This window comes from Giraffa tippelskirchi, chromosome 1 (genome assembly GCF_054371585.1).
Source record: "Giraffa tippelskirchi isolate mGirTip1 chromosome 1, T2T-mGirTip1v1.2.pri, whole genome shotgun sequence".
NCBI lineage: Eukaryota > Metazoa > Chordata > Mammalia > Artiodactyla > Giraffidae > Giraffa > Giraffa tippelskirchi.
In genome coordinates this window covers 110,541,515-110,558,540 of record NC_137275.1, presented here as the reverse complement: position 1 = coordinate 110,558,540, position 17,026 = coordinate 110,541,515, and the positions used below count along the sequence as shown (strand labels likewise).

At 48.0% G+C, this 17,026-nt stretch overlaps 3 protein-coding genes across 10 annotated transcripts in view; 1 reads left to right on the top strand and 2 right to left on the bottom strand.

The window, feature by feature from the left end:
* Positions 1-17,026, bottom strand: part of LOC145506098 (liprin-alpha-1-like) — a 117,136-nt gene that overhangs the window by 13,730 nt on the left and 86,380 nt on the right. For 3 of the 8 annotated variants that reach the window (XM_081489903.1, XM_081489883.1, XM_081489894.1), the window contains 5 exons: positions 16,911-16,977; positions 15,369-15,474; positions 14,039-14,113; positions 9,574-9,715; positions 8,511-8,534 (listed from right to left, as the gene is read on the bottom strand). In XM_081489903.1, the coding sequence (XP_081346029.1) occupies positions 8,511-8,534; positions 9,574-9,715; positions 14,039-14,079 (207 nt within the window). In that variant the 5' untranslated portion in view covers positions 14,080-14,113; positions 15,369-15,474; positions 16,911-16,977. Of the gene's footprint in view, positions 1-7,327; positions 7,422-8,510; positions 8,651-9,573; positions 9,716-11,298; positions 12,743-14,038; positions 14,114-15,368; positions 15,475-16,910; positions 16,978-17,026 lie in introns of those variants that run through there. The other 5 variants (XM_081489949.1, XM_081489926.1, XM_081489915.1 and 2 more) reach the window with 5 other exon arrangements.
* The window catches only part of LOC145506257 (olfactory receptor 4A47-like), a 249,206-nt gene that overhangs the window by 214,395 nt on the left and 17,785 nt on the right, over positions 1-17,026 (bottom strand). The window lies entirely within an intron of this gene.
* Positions 14,166-17,026, top strand: part of LOC145515759 (uncharacterized) — a 56,598-nt gene continuing 53,737 nt past the window's right edge. The window contains exon 1 of the mRNA XM_081517118.1: positions 14,166-14,175. Within this exon, the coding sequence (XP_081373244.1) occupies positions 14,166-14,175 (10 nt within the window). The remainder of the gene's footprint in view (positions 14,176-17,026) is intronic.

The following is a 17,026-nucleotide window of genomic DNA, read 5'->3' as shown; positions in this document are numbered from 1 at the left end:
CCACCACCAGCCGGTCATCACGAGGCCTGCCCTGGGCCAGCAGGGGCAGAGGAAGAGGGGAGACCGGCAGGGGCAGAGGAAGAGGGGAGACCGGCAGGGGCTGAGGAAGAGGGGAGACCGGCTGCTCTGCCCCCAGGCCGAGTGGGCTGCTTGCTCTACCTCCTTCCCAAGTTCAAGTGGCACTGAAACAGCCCGGCAACCTGGGGATTCTGATCAGAAACACAACCGTGGGTACTAAGCAAGGACTCCTGGTTCATGTTTTCCCTGGTATCAAATAAAGATGATCAGTAGAATTACTGTGACTTTTACATGTGGCTTCAGATGAGAGAAGGCACCCAGGGCTTCCCCACTTCCAGTTACAGACACAAGCAGCCTGTAGGTCAGCCTGCCAAAAGCTAGAAAAGCTAAATACATTTGAAAAGAGGTCCTTAGGCAGCCACAATCCAAGATTTCAAACAAAAGGGAAGCCCAGGGAGGGAGCCAGAGGCTGAGAGGGCTGCTCCTTCCCTTGGGGCATTTGAACAAAGCTGACTCTGGGAAGAAAAGGCAGGCAAAAAGTCAAGCAGAGGGGACTGGCTAACACAGCTCTGGATGGTTCCTTGGGCTGGGAAGACAAAAATTCAAGCACAGGCCTGACAACTCAGTCCGGATGTTAGAGACCAAGCTCCCCAAGAAAAGGGAGGCACAGAAAACGGACCCAACACTCTGCCCAAACCGGCTGAGCGCTGAGTATCAATCACCTCGTGGCGCTCAGGAGACAGACGGTGGGCTTCAGGACCTGCCGAGAAGGAGGGGCCCTGGGAGGGACCCCAGGCTTGCAGACGGAGACGCTGGAGGGCTCCTCCCTGGGGTTGGGGGGGAAAGTGGGTGAAGGCTGCTGAGACTGAGCTTACAAGGAGCCCCCAGTCAAGTCACTCAGGCCCGAGTGAACAGACAGCTCTGTCCCCACTGGAGGTCTGCGTCAGAGGAAACTCTGGAGAAGACAGCATCACTCAGAACCTCTAGGGTTTTCCATACATCATGTCCAACATGCAACCAAAAAAGCAAAAAGGGGTGTAACCACAAACAGGACCAAGAGAAAAAGAACTGAAACAGCTCCACAGGTGTCAGATGTATATCAGCATATCAGAGGTACGCTAGAGGTATCAGATGCAAACTTCACCTGCTCAAAAAGATACTTGACAAAAGGAAAAATTTCTGAGAATCACAACCGATTCTAGAACTTTACAATAACAGTGACTCAATTTAAAAACTCAGTCTCTGGGCTTAACATCAAATTGGACGTAGCTGAAGACAGGATCAGTGAACTGAAGAATGGATCGGTTAAAAATACATATATAAGAGGGCGGAAAGTATAGAATATACTGAAGGAGCCCGTTGTTAAACTACGTTGTTAAAATCTATAAAGGGGGCCCCTCACAGTGGGGAAAAGACAGAAAGGGGAATAAGAAATGTCTACAGGGGTTGAAACTAAAGAGCCTCTTAATGAAAGTGAAAGAGGAGAGTGAAAAAGCTGGCATAACACTCAACATTCAAAAAAGGAAGATCACGGCATCCGGCCCCATCACTTCATGGCAAATAAATGGGGAAACAATGGAAACAGCGACAGACTTTATTTTCTTGGGCTCCAAAATTAAGGCAGATGGTGAAATTAAAAGACGCTTGCTCCTTGGAAGGAAAGCTATGACAACCCTAGACAGCATATTAAAAAGCAGAGACGTTACTTTGCCGACAAAGGTTCATTTAGTCAAAGCTATGTTTTTTCAGGTAGTCATGTATGGACTTGAGAGTTGGCCCATGAAGAAGGCTGAACGCCGAAGAATCGATGCTTCTGAACTGTGGTGTTGGAGAAGACTCTTGACAGCCCCGTGGACTGCAAGGAGATGCAACCAGTCAATCCTAAAGCAAATCGGTCCTGAATATTCACTGGAAAGACTGATGTTGAAGCTCCAATACTTTGGCCACCTGATGCGAAGAACTGACTCATTGGAAAAGAACCTGATGCTGGGGAAGACTGAAGGCAGGAGGAGATGGAGACGACAGAGGATGAGATGGTTGGACGACATCACTGACTCGATGGACATGAGCTTGAGCAAGCTCCGGGAGTGGTGATGGACAGAGAAGCCTGGCATGCTGCAGCCCATGGGGTCACAACGGGTCAGACACTGAGCGACTGAACTGACGGACAGGGACAGTGGCAAGAGTTGGATCAAGAATCAGACCATTGACTCAAAAATGCAAACCGCACATTGGTTTCAGCAGCTCTGCGGGTGCCTAAGGCAAGAAGAAAATGTTCAAGCGCTCAGAGGCTTTTAATGGCACAGCAAGACTGAGAGCTGACTTCAAGAACAAGGAAGTCAGAAGATGATGGACTGGCATCTGTAAAATGCTGAAAAACAAATAACCACCAACCTGGAATTCTATACCCAACAAAAACACGTTTCGAAAGTGAAAGCAAAATAAAGACTTTTAGGGCAAATGGAAATGAGACAACTCATCAGCCACAGACGTGAACTAAAAAAACATGAAGGCAGTTCTTTGGGAAAAGGAAAAGTAGTCTCTGACGGAAACAGACAAAACAAGTAAAGACCAACAATGAGGTAACTCTGAGGGTAAATATTAACTCTACAAAACAATGATGATCATGCCAAAAATGTATCTAAAATTTTCAAGTATAACAGTGACAAGGAGGAAACAATCGTGTCAGGGAGGCAGTAAAAGTACTAAGTTAGACTTAAATGTGAAACACACGCTGTATCTGCCAATGTACGCCCAACAACCTGACAGAGGAGTACAGAACTAGAGAAACACTTCATACTTCTAAAAGAAGGCAAGAGAAAAAGAACACAGAATAGGTGGGACAAACAGTAACATGGTATCTACACACTGAAATATCAAAATAATAAATAGAGCAAATACTCTCATTAACAGGTACAGTGTCAAACTGATTATAATTAAACCTATACACTATTCACAGAGGTACATGTTAAGATAGAAGATCTTTTAGACAGGTGAAAGTAAAAGATACCCAGGCAAACAAGGACAGAAAACTCATGTGGCAATATCACTGTCAAACAGTGCCTAAATTAAGAAGCATTACTAGCGATAAAAAGGAGCATCTCATACTGATACAAGTTCAGTCTAGCAAGAAGATGAGGATTCTAAATTTGAATGTACCTAATAACATAACCTCAAAATATCAATCCATAAAAACTGACAGAAATAGAAAAGGAGTAACAGCCAAGTTCATCATCGCAGTGGGAGACGTTAAAGACACGTCTCTCCTGGAACTGGGCTCCCTGGTGCGGAGTCACCTGCAGCCACGAAGTACCTGAAATGCGGCTGGCTCGACAATGAGACGCGCTGCAAGCATGAAACACACACTGGATTTTCAAGACTCAGCATGAAAAACAGAATGTGAAATATTTCACTAGGCTTTATCATGTTGATCACACACTGAAATGATAATATTTTGGGTGTGTTAAATAAAATATATTACAGGTAATTTCACCGACTTCTACTTTATTCAGCATGGCTACCGGAATCTGAATTATACGAGTGACAAGCCTGCTCTAACTGATACATACGGAACACTGCACTCCCACTGACCCATATTATTTTCAAGAGCCCAAGGAACATAGAACAAAATGAATATATATTGGGCCATTAGGAAAGCTCAAATTATTTCCAAGGACTGAAATAATTCAGGGTATACTTACGGATTGCAATGGGCTGACGGTTTATGTGCCCTCAAGCTTCACCTCGCACGTGGTGATGATACTAGAAGGCAGGGACTCTGGGAGGGGTCAGGTCAGGAGGGAATGGGCTCCCGTGCTGCGAGGACAGAGAGAAGAAGCAGGCAGCCTAGGAGCCAGGAAACAGGCCTCACCAGATGTGGCACCTGCGGGTGATCTTAGGACTTCCCAGCCTCCGGGACTATAAGAAACAACTTTCTGTTGTTTACCAGCTAGTCTATGGTATTTATAACAGTAGCGCAAAATGACTAAGACGGGGCTCTTCATGGAATTAAGTGAGAAATCAAAAAAGGGTCACTAGAAAAACCTCCCCAAACACTGGGAAGTTCAATGACATGCTTCTTGAAGAATTTCTTCAATAAAATTTTAAAAACCACATGAAGATTAGGAAAAACTTTTACATAAAAGATAGTGAAAATCGGGCTTATTCAAACTTGTGGCACGCAGCGAACTGTGTTTAGAGGGTAACTTAAAGCCCGAAACACATATACTGGAAAAGAAGGAAGGCTAAAAATCAACTAAGCCTCTAGCCCAAGAAACCAGAAAAAGAGCAAAGCAAACGAAACACAAGGCAGATGGGGAAAAAAGGAGCAGAAAATAAGGCAACAGAAAGCAAATATGAACATTTTTAAAAACAAAGCCAAAAGTTGGCTCTTTGAAAGGACCGATACAACTCATAAACCCCTAGAGACACTGATTAAGAAAAAGAGACAAAGCACAAATCACCAGTATCAAGGATTTTTGAAAGGGGAGACAACACATCTTGCAGATAGGAAACATACTATAAACCACAGTTCACTTACTAATTGGAGAATCTGCTGGCCTCAATAAATTCCTAGCAGGGGGAATATGCTTTACTTAAATAGACCCAAGAAGACATACAAAATCAGAACATTTTATTTGCATGAAAAAAATTAAATCTGAAATTAAAAGCCTCCCCACAATGAAACCAACTGGTTTTGCCAATCAATTCTTTCCAAAATCTAGGGAAGAAAACAGTAATCTCACAGGAACTCTCGGGGTAAACAAGGAACACTCTGCAACCTTGTTTTAGAAGACTAGCATAACCTTGATACTAAAACCAACAAGGAAGAAGTACAAGAAAGCAAAATTACAGACTCTGAGTATAGATGGAATAATCCTAAATAAAACCCCAACAAATAAAGTCCAACCAAAGGAGAATACATCGAGATCAGGTTGGGGTCGTTTTAGAATCACAAAATTTTTTAAAAGTTAAATCGCCACATTAAAGAAAAATCACCTGTTTCAAAACCTGCAGAAAATAAACTTAACAAAATTTAATGTAATAATCTTAGTTCATGACTAAGAAAAAACTCTTGGTCAACTAACAGAGAAGAATTTATATATTTTGATAAAAATGTCTCCAAAAAAGCTAATATCATATGTGATGGTGAAATACTGAAAGCTTTTCCTCTGATTATGGAAAAGAGACACGGATACTTATTCTCACTACTTCTGTTCACCACTGTACTCTGTACTGGAGATCCCAGTCCGAAAAATAAGGCAAGAAAAAGAAAAGGGTTATCACAGTTGCAAAGGGGAAAGAAAGCACTTATTTGAAGACATAATTATGTATACATAAAAAAATACAATTAGAATTATTTGAAATAAATGGAATTAGGAAGTGAATATAGAAAAGTCAGTTCTATCTCTATCTATGAGGAATTTATAATGCCACTGAAAATATCAAGATATCTAACTAAACATGTGCAAGACATACAGCAAACTATAAACTTCTAAGATAAATTAAAGAAGATCTAAAAAAATGGAGAGCTATATATATTGTGTTCATGGATTCTAGAACAACATTAAAGAGACAAACACACACACACACACACACACACAGATTTAACTGTGTGAGGCGATGCGTATGTTGGGCAATCATTCCATGAGGCCTATGGGCATCAAGTCATCACAAGGTAGACTTGAAATACACACAAACTGTATCTGTCAAGGACTCCTTAGTGAAGCTGGGGGTCTAAAATCAGGGCCTGGCACCTGGTAGCTGGCAGGTGTGGGAATCCGGGTTCACATGCAGGCTGTACACACTCTTAATCACAGGTGAGACCTGAAGCAACCCAGCAAGTCTCTGTTTTTCTTTTTCTGTTTTTCTCTGTTCCCCTTGCCATTTGTGTTTAACAGATTCCCAGGATCGAGTGAGCAGCGCCAAGGCAGCAATCATGTTTCCCCATCTAAGGCGGGAGCATGTAACAACAACAGACTTCCCAACCGCCCGGAGATAAGTGGGGTGTCCCATCACAACAAAAAGCAAAGAAACAAGACATTCCCCGAGACAGAGCTGCCCGACGGCAGTGGAGACTATGGTCCACCAGACTTCCCAAGGGGACCCCCAGGGGCTTGGAGCCCACGCTGGGCCCCTCAGCTTGAGGCCACACTCGCCTTTCCACCATCCTGGGGGTCCTGGCAGAAGAAAGCCAGGCCACAGAAGGGGGATGGTGTGGCCGGCCCGTGGGACTCAGGGCAGGACCGACTTGGGTCTGTGCTGGGCTCCACGTCCAGTCACCACCCTTGGAGTGTACAAAGTTCTTGGGATCATTGTAGGTTTTTGGCAAAAACCAATGGAGCCAAAGTCACTTAGGATGGTTTTTAAGGAAAAAACCTCACTGAGGATTCACTTGGTGCCAGCCTCGGCCCCTAGCGAGATGCAGACTCCTGGTCATCCATGGCTGTGCCCGCAGCCCACCAGGGCAAGGGGAGGCTCCCGGACACCGGCTGCCACGTGGGGTTCTTCCCCCACTTTGAGTGAAGGGCTGCACCCCCTGGATGGACCCGGCTCACCCCTCCACCTCTGATGCTGAGACCCCGAGCCTCCCACGACCAGAGGTTCCAGCCTCTCCCAGGGCCTCCGTGTCACTGCACAGGCCTTGTCCATGCGGCCCCAGCAGGCAGGGTGAGTCCTGTGTGGAGCCTCCCAGCTCGTTGGCCTCGTTCCCCACATCAGGGCCGTGCAAGAGCACCGCGTGTCCACTGAACGAGTGGATGAGGACCCCTAATGATGGTGATGATGACAAGGAGGAGGAGGTGAAGGGGGCTGAGACCCAAGTGGCAGTCCCTGATTCAGGCATCTCATCTGTGCATATTCATTCCTTTAACCTTATGACAAGATCGTGGCGGGGGGCGGGGGGGCAGGGGTCGCGGGTCCTGCCACTGTTTTCACCTTGGAGCCAGCAAGTTCACTCTCGGTGTCCAGGGGCGGCTGCAGCCACTGGCCACACACTGGACAGCTTTAACACAAATTCATTCTCCCCCAGTTCTGGAGTTAGAAACCTGTGACCAAGGTGTGGGCAGGGCTGAGCTCCCTCCAGAGGCTCCAGGGGAGTCCCCCTGGCCTGCTCCAGCCCTTGGGGAACCCCAGGCCTCCCTGGGCTTGTGGCCACATCACCCCGACCTCTGCATACATCTGCACAAACCTTCTCCCCTAGGTGGCTCTGTGCTTCAGATCACCCCCTCTTCTCTTCCAAGGACACCCTTCATTGGATTTAGGATCCACATGCATCCCGGGTGATCTGGTACAGAGGTCAGTAACTTACTTCCATCTGCCGAGACCTTTCATCGGAATAAGGTCACCTTTACCGGCTGCAGAAGGATGGACAGCTTTCGGGGCCACCATTCAGCCCACCATACCTGTCAGGACACACACAGAGACCCTGGGGTCACTCTGCCGACACCTCAGGACACACACAGAGACCCTGGGGTCACTCTGCCGACACCTCAGGACACACACAGAGACCCTGGGGTCACTCTGCCGACACCTCAGGACACACACAGAGACCCTGGGGTCACTCTGCCGACACCTCAGGACACACACATACAGACCCTGGGGTCACTCTGCCGACACCTCAGGACACACACATACAGACCCTGGGGTCACTCTGCCGACACCTCAGGACACACACAGAGACCCTGGGGTCACTCTGCCGACACCTCAGGACACACACATACAGACCCTGGGGTCACTCTGCCGACACCTCAGGACACACACAGAGACCCTGGGGTCACTCTGCCGACACCTCAGGACACACACAGAGACCCTGGGGTCACTCTGCCGACACCTCAGGACACACACACAGACCCTGGGGTCACTCTGCCGACACCTCAGGACACACACACAGACCCTGGGGTCACTCTGCCGACACCTCAGGACACACACACAGACCCTGGGGTCACTCTGCCGACACCTCAGGACACACACACAGACCCTGGGGTCACTCTGCCGACACCTCAGGACACACACAGAGACCCTGGGGTCACTCTGCCGACACCTCAGGACACACACATACAGACCCTGGGGTCACTCTGCTGACCCCCAGGCTGCTCTCCCAGGAGACGCATCTCCAGGCTGTAGTCTAGCTGGTGGCGTCTTCTGTTCAGTAGAAATGTGCCGCAGACCACTCTTCCACTGAAATCTTAGCCGGATGCTTTTGCATCTCTAGCTTAGTTTGCTTTCTGAGTATAAAAGACCATGGTTTTAAAAGCCTCAAGTCATTGAGCCCGATCTCCTTGTCTGAATGGAATTGAATGTTTCACTAATAAAACAACTGGATGGAAAATGCAGTGTGCAGACCCCACAGTCAAGAAGATATTGTCTGTAAGGGGGTTTCACATTTCCAGGGAACTCCGACAACATTGTTCTGCATGTGGTTTAAAACGGAAACAAACTATTGAAACTCAAGAGATGCATTAGCAGAGAGAAACAAAGAAAAAGCTTCTTACCAGGTTCAGCTGTGGATCGAGGTTCTGTTCCCCACATGAGAAAAAAAGACATCAAAACAGAGCATTCGAGTCAGTTTCCGTTCATACGAAACCTGCCCATCCTTTCCTGTGGCCTTGTCTAGGACATGTCTGCAGAAACACTGGAGATAAGCCCCATCGCAAAAGAGAGAGGGACGGTAGATCAATTTACATTCCCATAAATAAACTAAGACTCCCTTAACAGCTCACACTAGCAAGGTTTTCAATTGCAGTTCATAGAAGGCTCAGAGCCTCCTAGGATGACTGGCCCAACTTTGAATTCAAATGTGGATGTGTGATTTTTGCGGAAGAAGAAAACAAAACTTCAGTCAGGGCTTGTGAGGGCCCATAGCCAGCAGGATGGCTTTCATGTGCTGGAGCCCATGTCCCCTCACTCTGAGACCACAAATCTACACACCTCACACCACTGTCCATAAACAGATAAACAACCAGGTTTCCTGTACAGCACAGGGTCCTCTACTCCATACTCTGTAGTGACCTGTATGGAGCAAGACTCCAAAAAAGGATGGATTCATGTATGCTGTGCTTAGTCACTCAGTCGTGTCCGACTCTTTGCGACCCCATGGACTGTAGCCTGCCAGGCTCCTCTGTCCTTGGGATTCTCCAGGCAAGTGTACTGGAGTGGGTAGCCTACCCCTTCTCCAGGGGATCTTCCCAACCCAGGAATCAAACTGAGGTCTGCTGCATGGCAGGCAAATTCTTTGCCACCTGAGCCACCAGGGAAGCTTGGATGCATGTAGATGTATAGCTAAATCACTTTGCTGTACACTTGAAACTAACTCAATATTGTTAATAAAAATAAAAATTAAAAAATATCTAGAGGGTTGGGATGGGGTGGGAAGTTCAAGAGGGAGGAAGAAAAAAATAGTTAAAAATAATAAAATGCCAAAAAAAAAAGGAAACAAAGAAGAAATCCATGCATCTTAGTGACTGAACCCTTCCTGGTTCTCCTGGGCAGAGACAGGGCCTGGTCAGCCCCGGGGTGGTGCTGTGGGCAGCACTGTGAGGGGGCCCCTCTCCTTACTTTTCTGCAAGATCCAGAAGTCCGGTGAGTCCTGGATCTCGCTGCCTTGCCGGAACCAGCAGACCTACAGCGGGGGCGTGCCGCGCACACGGCACTCCAGCATGACCACCTGGCCCTCAGACGCACGGATGTTCTGCAGCTCCTGAAACACCGGGACACACCCATCAGGTCTGGGCTCACACAGCCACACGACACGGTCTCATGACACAGAGGAACACTTCCTAAGCTCAGAGGAGCACTTACGGGGTGGGCACCGTGCACACGAACCCCTCCTCAGGTCAGGAGAGCACTGGATCCCAGGTGATGAAGTGAGGGAGGTCCCGGGGCCCGCCCTGCAGTGCACGGGCTCCATTACCCATGGAACGTCTCAGTGTCGGCATGACCTGTCTTTATCAACACCAGGATGCGCTGGTGCAATCCACCCCTGTTCCATCTGGGGGTAGAGTCCTAGGGGACCAGACAGGAGGGGAAGGAGATGCCACTTGTCCACCAGAGGAGCCCGCCAGGCTCCTCTGTCCATGGGATTCTCCAGACAAGAATACTGGAGTGGGTCGCCACGCTCTTCTCCAGGGGATCTCCCCGACCCAGAGGCTGAACCTGGGTCTCCCATCTGTGCCCCAAGCTCCGACCTTCCCCCAGGACCTTCATGTGTCCACCAGCGTCCTGGGGCAGCTGCACCAGAAGGAGGGCTGGCATTTCCTCATCTGCAGGTTCTTTTGTTTTTTTTTAATAATTAAATTTATTTTTAATTGAAGGATAATTGCTTTACAATATTGTGTTGGTTTCTGCCAAATATCAACAAGAGTCATCCACAAGCATAGATATGCCCCCTCTCTCTTAAACCTCCCTCCCACCCCGCTAGGTTGTCACAGAGCACTGGTTTGCGTTCCCTGAGTCACACAGCAAATCTCCAACTGGCCATCTCTTTTACCTATGGTCGTGTATATGTGTCTACACTACTCTCTCCATTCATCTGACCCTCTCCTCTCTCCCAGCCCCCCTCCCCGGGTCCACAAGTCTGTTCTCTATGTCCGTGTCTCCACTGCTGCCCCACAGATAGGTGCACCAGTACCTCTTTCCAGATCCCATTCACCTGCAGGGTCTGAGCGAAATAAAACGGGAGCACTTCCCCCACCTGACCTTCCTCGCCTCCTCCCCCTGACCAGCACTGTCACCCTGGTGCTCCAGCCACTCTAGCTCCAGACCAATCAACTCTGACAGCCCAACAGACCAGAAAGGAGTGTGGCTTCATAGATGCAAAGAGCTGAAACTTGTCAAGCGGCTACTCAAAACCAAAGGAATGACTGACCCTTCCAGGTGCCTCCCTTGCCTTCTTCCCCTGGCAACAGGCCCACTGAAACTTTCTACTATCTATGTATGTGCCTACAGGGTATCGCATCCAATAAAGGACAAGTACGGCTCTTGAAGTAAGTCAGATGCAATAATTGATTATGCATAGAACCAAAGCAAACAAATTCACATTAGGCAGGATGCTTTTTTTTTTTTCTGTTTCCATTTTTGCTTTTTACATTTTTCTCAAAAGACGGCCAAAGGTGTGCTGGGGAAAAACAGATCCTGTAACAACTGGCCTGCAGTGCATGTGCTCTGGCCCTGTGAAACCTTGGAAGTCCACAATGTGGGCAGAAGCAGGAAAGTCTAATGTACCTGCTGAGAATTTTGGTGCCAAAGGCCTTTTTTGATAAATGAAAAGGTGAATATTATTACCTACTTCTGAGTCCATTCTCTCTTCATTCTTACTTGTAAATGTAGAAAAGTCTCTGGTTTTAAATTGACTTCCACTTTCTGATTAGTCCAGAGGGCAGTATTTCGCAGATCAGCAGGGAAGATGTTGCCCTCGGGGTCCAGCTAGTGAGGATGGAGTCATCGATGTCCCCGGTGTGTTCAGGGAGCATTCACAGCGCGTTACAGACGCTGCACTAATACTCTCCACGTGTGAGCTTCCAGACACCCAGGGGCCTCTGGTTTGCTCCTAGGACTGCGCATACTCTTCACACTGGAGAGTCACAAAGGTAGGACCTGGGTAGAAACCAAGCACGTCACACACACAGGTCTCCGTAGTTTTCCAAGGTCTGCCACGTGGCTCCTCCTGAGTGAGCTTCTCCTGAGCAAAGCCACGTTCGCACGGCTGACCTTGGGAGGCTGGTCTGTGGCCCTGGGGGTTTGAGGTCCACAGGAGGGCATCTCCTGCTCTCAGGTCCACCTGGTACCAAGACTCCCTGCAAGGTCCACGGCTCCAGGGAGAAACGCCACACGGGGTGGCCGCTCTCCGGGCCCCGAGTGTGTCCCTGGGACCCGTGAGCTGCTGTCCCCACCAGGTTGGTGGCCCCGGCTTCAGCCCCAGGGAACCCCACCAGGGGCGTGGGGGGACACGGATGGAGGTGCCCAAGGACTGGCAGAGCCCAGGCCCTGAAGGACGGGGCAGGGCAGGGAGGGACAGCGCCCCCAGGGGAAGGGTGCTGCAGGCACCAGCGAGGAGGAAGAGGCCGGCACAGCAGGCGAGGACAGTCACTCTACTGTTTGCGACTTACGAACTCAAGCTTTAGAAAAATGTGGAATCCTGGTTTCCTTTTCTATCAGGCTCAGAGCATGCCTCATGGCTCCCTTTGGGTTGAAGGGGACAGTGTGCTGGGGTCTCTGCCCCAGGAGCTGGACTGCACTGTGCGGACACGGATGGGCTGTGGCTGGCCCGAAGGAGTTTCGCAGCCCTGAGGGAGACAGGAGTGTCTCAGGTCTCTCTCCGCTGGGTACCCCAGGACGGTGTGACACCTCAGCCCGGAGGTGCGTGGGGCCCTGGCTCCAAAACCAACAGCGTTCCGACAACAACTCAGCAGCTCCCACAGACTTCACGGATGGGGCTGCTTGTCAACAGCTCCTGCGCTCCATGCAATAGTCACGCCGGCCGCTCTGTGAACGACTCCTGCTCTGAGCACGGATAGATGCCCCGTGGGCTGTTATCCCGACATCGCTGTTCATAGGCAGGACGTGACTTCTTCCTTCTTTGGGTATTTTATCCTGGGTAGGGGGAGGTGGACCCTCACTGTTGTTGTCAACAGCCCTCATTCATTGACTGTGTCCTCCGTAAACACTCTGTAGGAAGAGGTCTTTAACCAAGCTGGCTGCAGGCTGGCTTAGGAGGAAGCATCACTCCCTGGATGAAGACAGACAGAGGCTCTTCGCGGCTGCCTTGTGGAAGATTCACAGATTTCAGAGAATGGACTACAGAAGCCACTGTCACATTCGTCCTGTTACTTGGGGTTGATCCTGTGAGATGGGTGAGGCCGGGGCCCACCTCTGAAGAACCCACCCTGCCCAGGGACCCTCGGGTTGCTGGGGCATCTTGTGGGCGCTCTCGGGGCCTCGTCCTGCTGTTTGGCCAGGTTTGAGCCAGCCCTGCCCTCCTGGCGCTCTGGTCTAGGGAGTCCTGACATCTCACATCCTAACACCATCTCAGCCTGCCCCTGCAGGAGGACCCCAGCTGCTCTCAGCCACTTTTGAAACCACAAAAGGTTCAGAATCAGCCTGCCAAGCTCAACAACAAACAGAGATAAAAACGAGGATCTGTTGCAATTTGAGGAATACTACACTCAACTTAGCTGGGCTGGGGGCATGACTTCCGACAGTACGCTGGTACACAGGCATGGGGCACCTCTTCAACTGTGCCTTTTAAATATCTTTCCATCAAAAAATGATACACGTGAACTTACGTTCAAAACAGAAATAGACTCACACACTCAGAAAACAAATTCTACCATTAGCAAAGGGGAAAGGGGGGGATAAATTAGGAGACGGGACTGACGTGTACACATTATAGTCTATATACAGTAGATAACCAACAAGATCCTACTGTATTACACAGGGAACTCTACTCAATGTATTTTAAAACTCGATAAGGAAAAAGAATCTGAAAAAAACTACATCTATAACTGAATCACTTTGCTGTACACCTGAAACTAACACAACACTATAAATCAACTCAACTCCAATTAGAACATTTACAATTTTCTCGGAAAGAGGTGGGGAGGAGACAGAGGAGAAACACCCCACGGGACCATTTCTGAGCTGAGCTGATCAGCTGACCAATGTCATCATGCCTGGTGATGCAAAACACCCCCTGAGACAAACTGAAAATCTGTCAGTTGGTTTTGAAACCATCTACAAACCTTGCTGCTTTCCCAGGTTCCCATCCATCATTCTGTCTCCTCCCATGCACTGTTTGGTGTTCCCAGTCTGTTCTGAGCTCTATCAGGCCCACCTTTCGCAGACCTTTATATGATCATGGTCACACAGCAGCTGTGCACCGAGTATCTGTTTAGCCCCACAGGTAACCTTGAGATGAACCCGTTCATCACTCGTTTTCATGTTTAAAGACTATACATGAAGCCACAGGAGAATGGAATCAAAGGCCCAGAGCAAACTCAGAGGATGAGACATGCAGCTGCCTGACCTTGGTGAAGACAGGCGGGAGGCAGGCGGCAGCAGGTCCATCCGGCCGGCAGAGGAACAAGGTGGGGCTGGGGGCCTGGAGGGCAGAGGCACGTGGGTCAGACTCGGAACACGCAAACCACGGAAACATGGACCCACGTGGGTGACAGCATGGCCACTGACAGGGCTAAGCATTCATCGCACACCTACCAGTGCTTACATAGCAAACACGAAACAAGTCCACTGGTGCACAGAATGGTTTCTGTAAAGTCCACTCTGCTTTGGGGGTTGACAGGGAGTTTCTACTATACATGCCACCTCTGAATGACTTCTACTGCTTGGCTCTTTCCTAGTGTCTCATCTCAGATGTGCTTTCTCGATGGTTTGCATACCCAACATACCACAGAGTAAGTAAGAGCTAGTCGCTCAGTCGTGTCCACCTCTTTTGCGACCCCATGGACTGTAGCCCGCCAGGCTCCTCTGTCCATGGAATTCTCCAGGCAAGAATACTGGAGTGGGTTGCCATTCCCTTCTCCAGGGGATCTTCTCCAACACAGAGATCGAACCCGGGTCTCCCTGCACTGCAGGCGGATTCGTTACCACTGAGCCACCAGGGGAGCCCTGTCATTTCTAAAACACCCATGGGCGCTCAGTGGCTGGAGGGCACACTTATGACTCAAGAATGTGCTCATGTTGCAAGAGGCTTGGGTTTACAGATGTCCACCACAGCACCAAGGCAAAGTATCACATCTCATTTAGAGACATCTAGATTCTAATTTTTTACTTAAAAAAAGCTTCAGGTTTCCTGTGTTTGCAAAGTGAATTCACTACAATGACCCAGTTGTGGATACTGTTGTTCTTGGATAAAGCAGTTTTACAATGAAACGAAAGCAGGATGAAAATGCACAGTGACGTGAAGGAATCTGAATATTCCCATATTATCTGTTAAGCTCGCAGAGGATAGGTGGACTTCTGAGCTCTATCGGGTGGACTTTGTGGATAAGGGGGACTTTTCTCCTTTTCTGCTTTCTTTTAAATGAGCTAACGAATTTGGCTACGTGGAAGATGGCACATATGTGAGGGAGAATCAAGCAGTAACAGCCAACACAGATACCACTTTATCAGAGTATTAGCTGTGAGAAAAAGGAATTCTCAAAGGAAATGCAGATGTTGATTCATCAGTGGTGTGTCTCGGATTAAAAATTATTTTTAGTGCATTAAAAGGAAGAACTTAACTTATCATTTTCTTTCCTCCCAGTTGTGTGTCCACTGAGGAGATATTTCAGGGGAGGACTAACTGGGGTCTTTATGCTAAAGAGTCTGACTCCTCTCGGACTGTGGATAGGGCTCACCTGCTCAACAGGGACTGACAGAGGCTGGATCACAGCTGTGGTCACTCTTGTCTTTGGAGATGATGATCCAGTGGTCAAGGACATAGAAGTGGTTTTCTTCTGAGCTCTGCAAAGTAAGGAGTGAAGTCTTGGGTCAGAATTTCTTAAGCAGGAATTATTCTTTGAAATACTGCCACAGAACAGGCCAGTTTCTTTATGTTTGCTCAATCTGCTTCAACTGGAACTGCTTCAGAAATGGGGACCCACAACCTACAGTTAGAACAGTGGTGCTCAGTATATATTCAGAGGGGCCCACAGACAGCAGCAAAATAAACACACAGATGAAAGTACTAACTATGTATCTCAGCTCTTATTAGAAAGCAGAAAGTATTGAACTGGAAAATCCTAAGACAAAAGATAATACTTAGAAAAGCCCAGTCTGGAGCAGTAAGCAGATATGTTTAGGAAATGTTTAGGAACAGGCTTCGATATTTAATTCAAAGTTCTGGTGGTTGCTTTTCAGTCCAGCAACTGCTCTTTATTCCAGTTTCCCATTGTGTAAAGTTGAGCATGTCTTGGACTGTGGTCTTTTCTTAGTGCATAAAAGTTAAGAGCTGTTTCTAGGTCCAATTTTGCTAAGTCACAGGCTGTGTAATCTCAAGCGAGTCATGGAACTTCACTAAACTTGAGATCCTTGTCGGAATGCACAGGTAGCAGAGTATGTGATCTTATTAAGAGCCCTTTAACACATATGCTCAGTTAGCACTCAGTCATGTCTCTTTGCCACCCCATGGACCGCAGTCTACCAGGTTCCTCTGCCCATAGGATTCTCCAGGCAAGAATACTGGAGTGGGTTACCATGCCCCCCTACAGGGGATCTCCCCAACCCAGGGATCAAACCCATGTCTCCTGCATTGGCAGGCACATTCTTTACCACTCAGCCACCAGGGAAGCCCCCTTTAACATGAATGCTCAGTGATAATTTGAGGCTGAATGGCTATGATTGTTATGTATATACTAGTAAATCAAACAAATTTCTTAGCACAGTCTCAATATTCATGGAGTTTTCTACAAACTCTTGGTAGATTTTATCTTTGCAAAATAATTAAGATCCTAACATATTACTAATAATCCCTATGTCTTTGTAGGGACAATGACATTTTGAGATTTTCATGACATGATCTAACTGGAGATACACTTGATCCAAATGGAAACCCATTTCTAGCCTAATTAGATATTTTCTAATTTATGTGACAAGTTGTTTGTCATTTACATTTTAGTACTGATGTCAGTCATTTTCTCTCATTGTGACTGCTCCTTCTACATATTTATAAGCAGTCAGTTGGCACTGGAACAAACATTGTGGATGGTTAGATTTGGGGACACTGAGGATGAAATGCGGATTTCAAAGTTCAAAAGTCAAAGACTCTGTTCCAGGCTCAAGCATCTGATCTCTCACTGACATCAGCTGACCTCTTCCTTCAGCGCACAACACCAGCGGCGTCACTGAGCACAAGTCTGCTGACATTTTCTACTTAAACGGACGGAATCATACACACTTACTGTGGCATGGCTCCAGGCTTCAATTTGCAAGCTAAACTTTCACTGTCAGAATCTGTTGAACTGGCACCTGAGTGAAAAAAAAAAACACAACAAAGATGTAGGTGGTATCTATATCT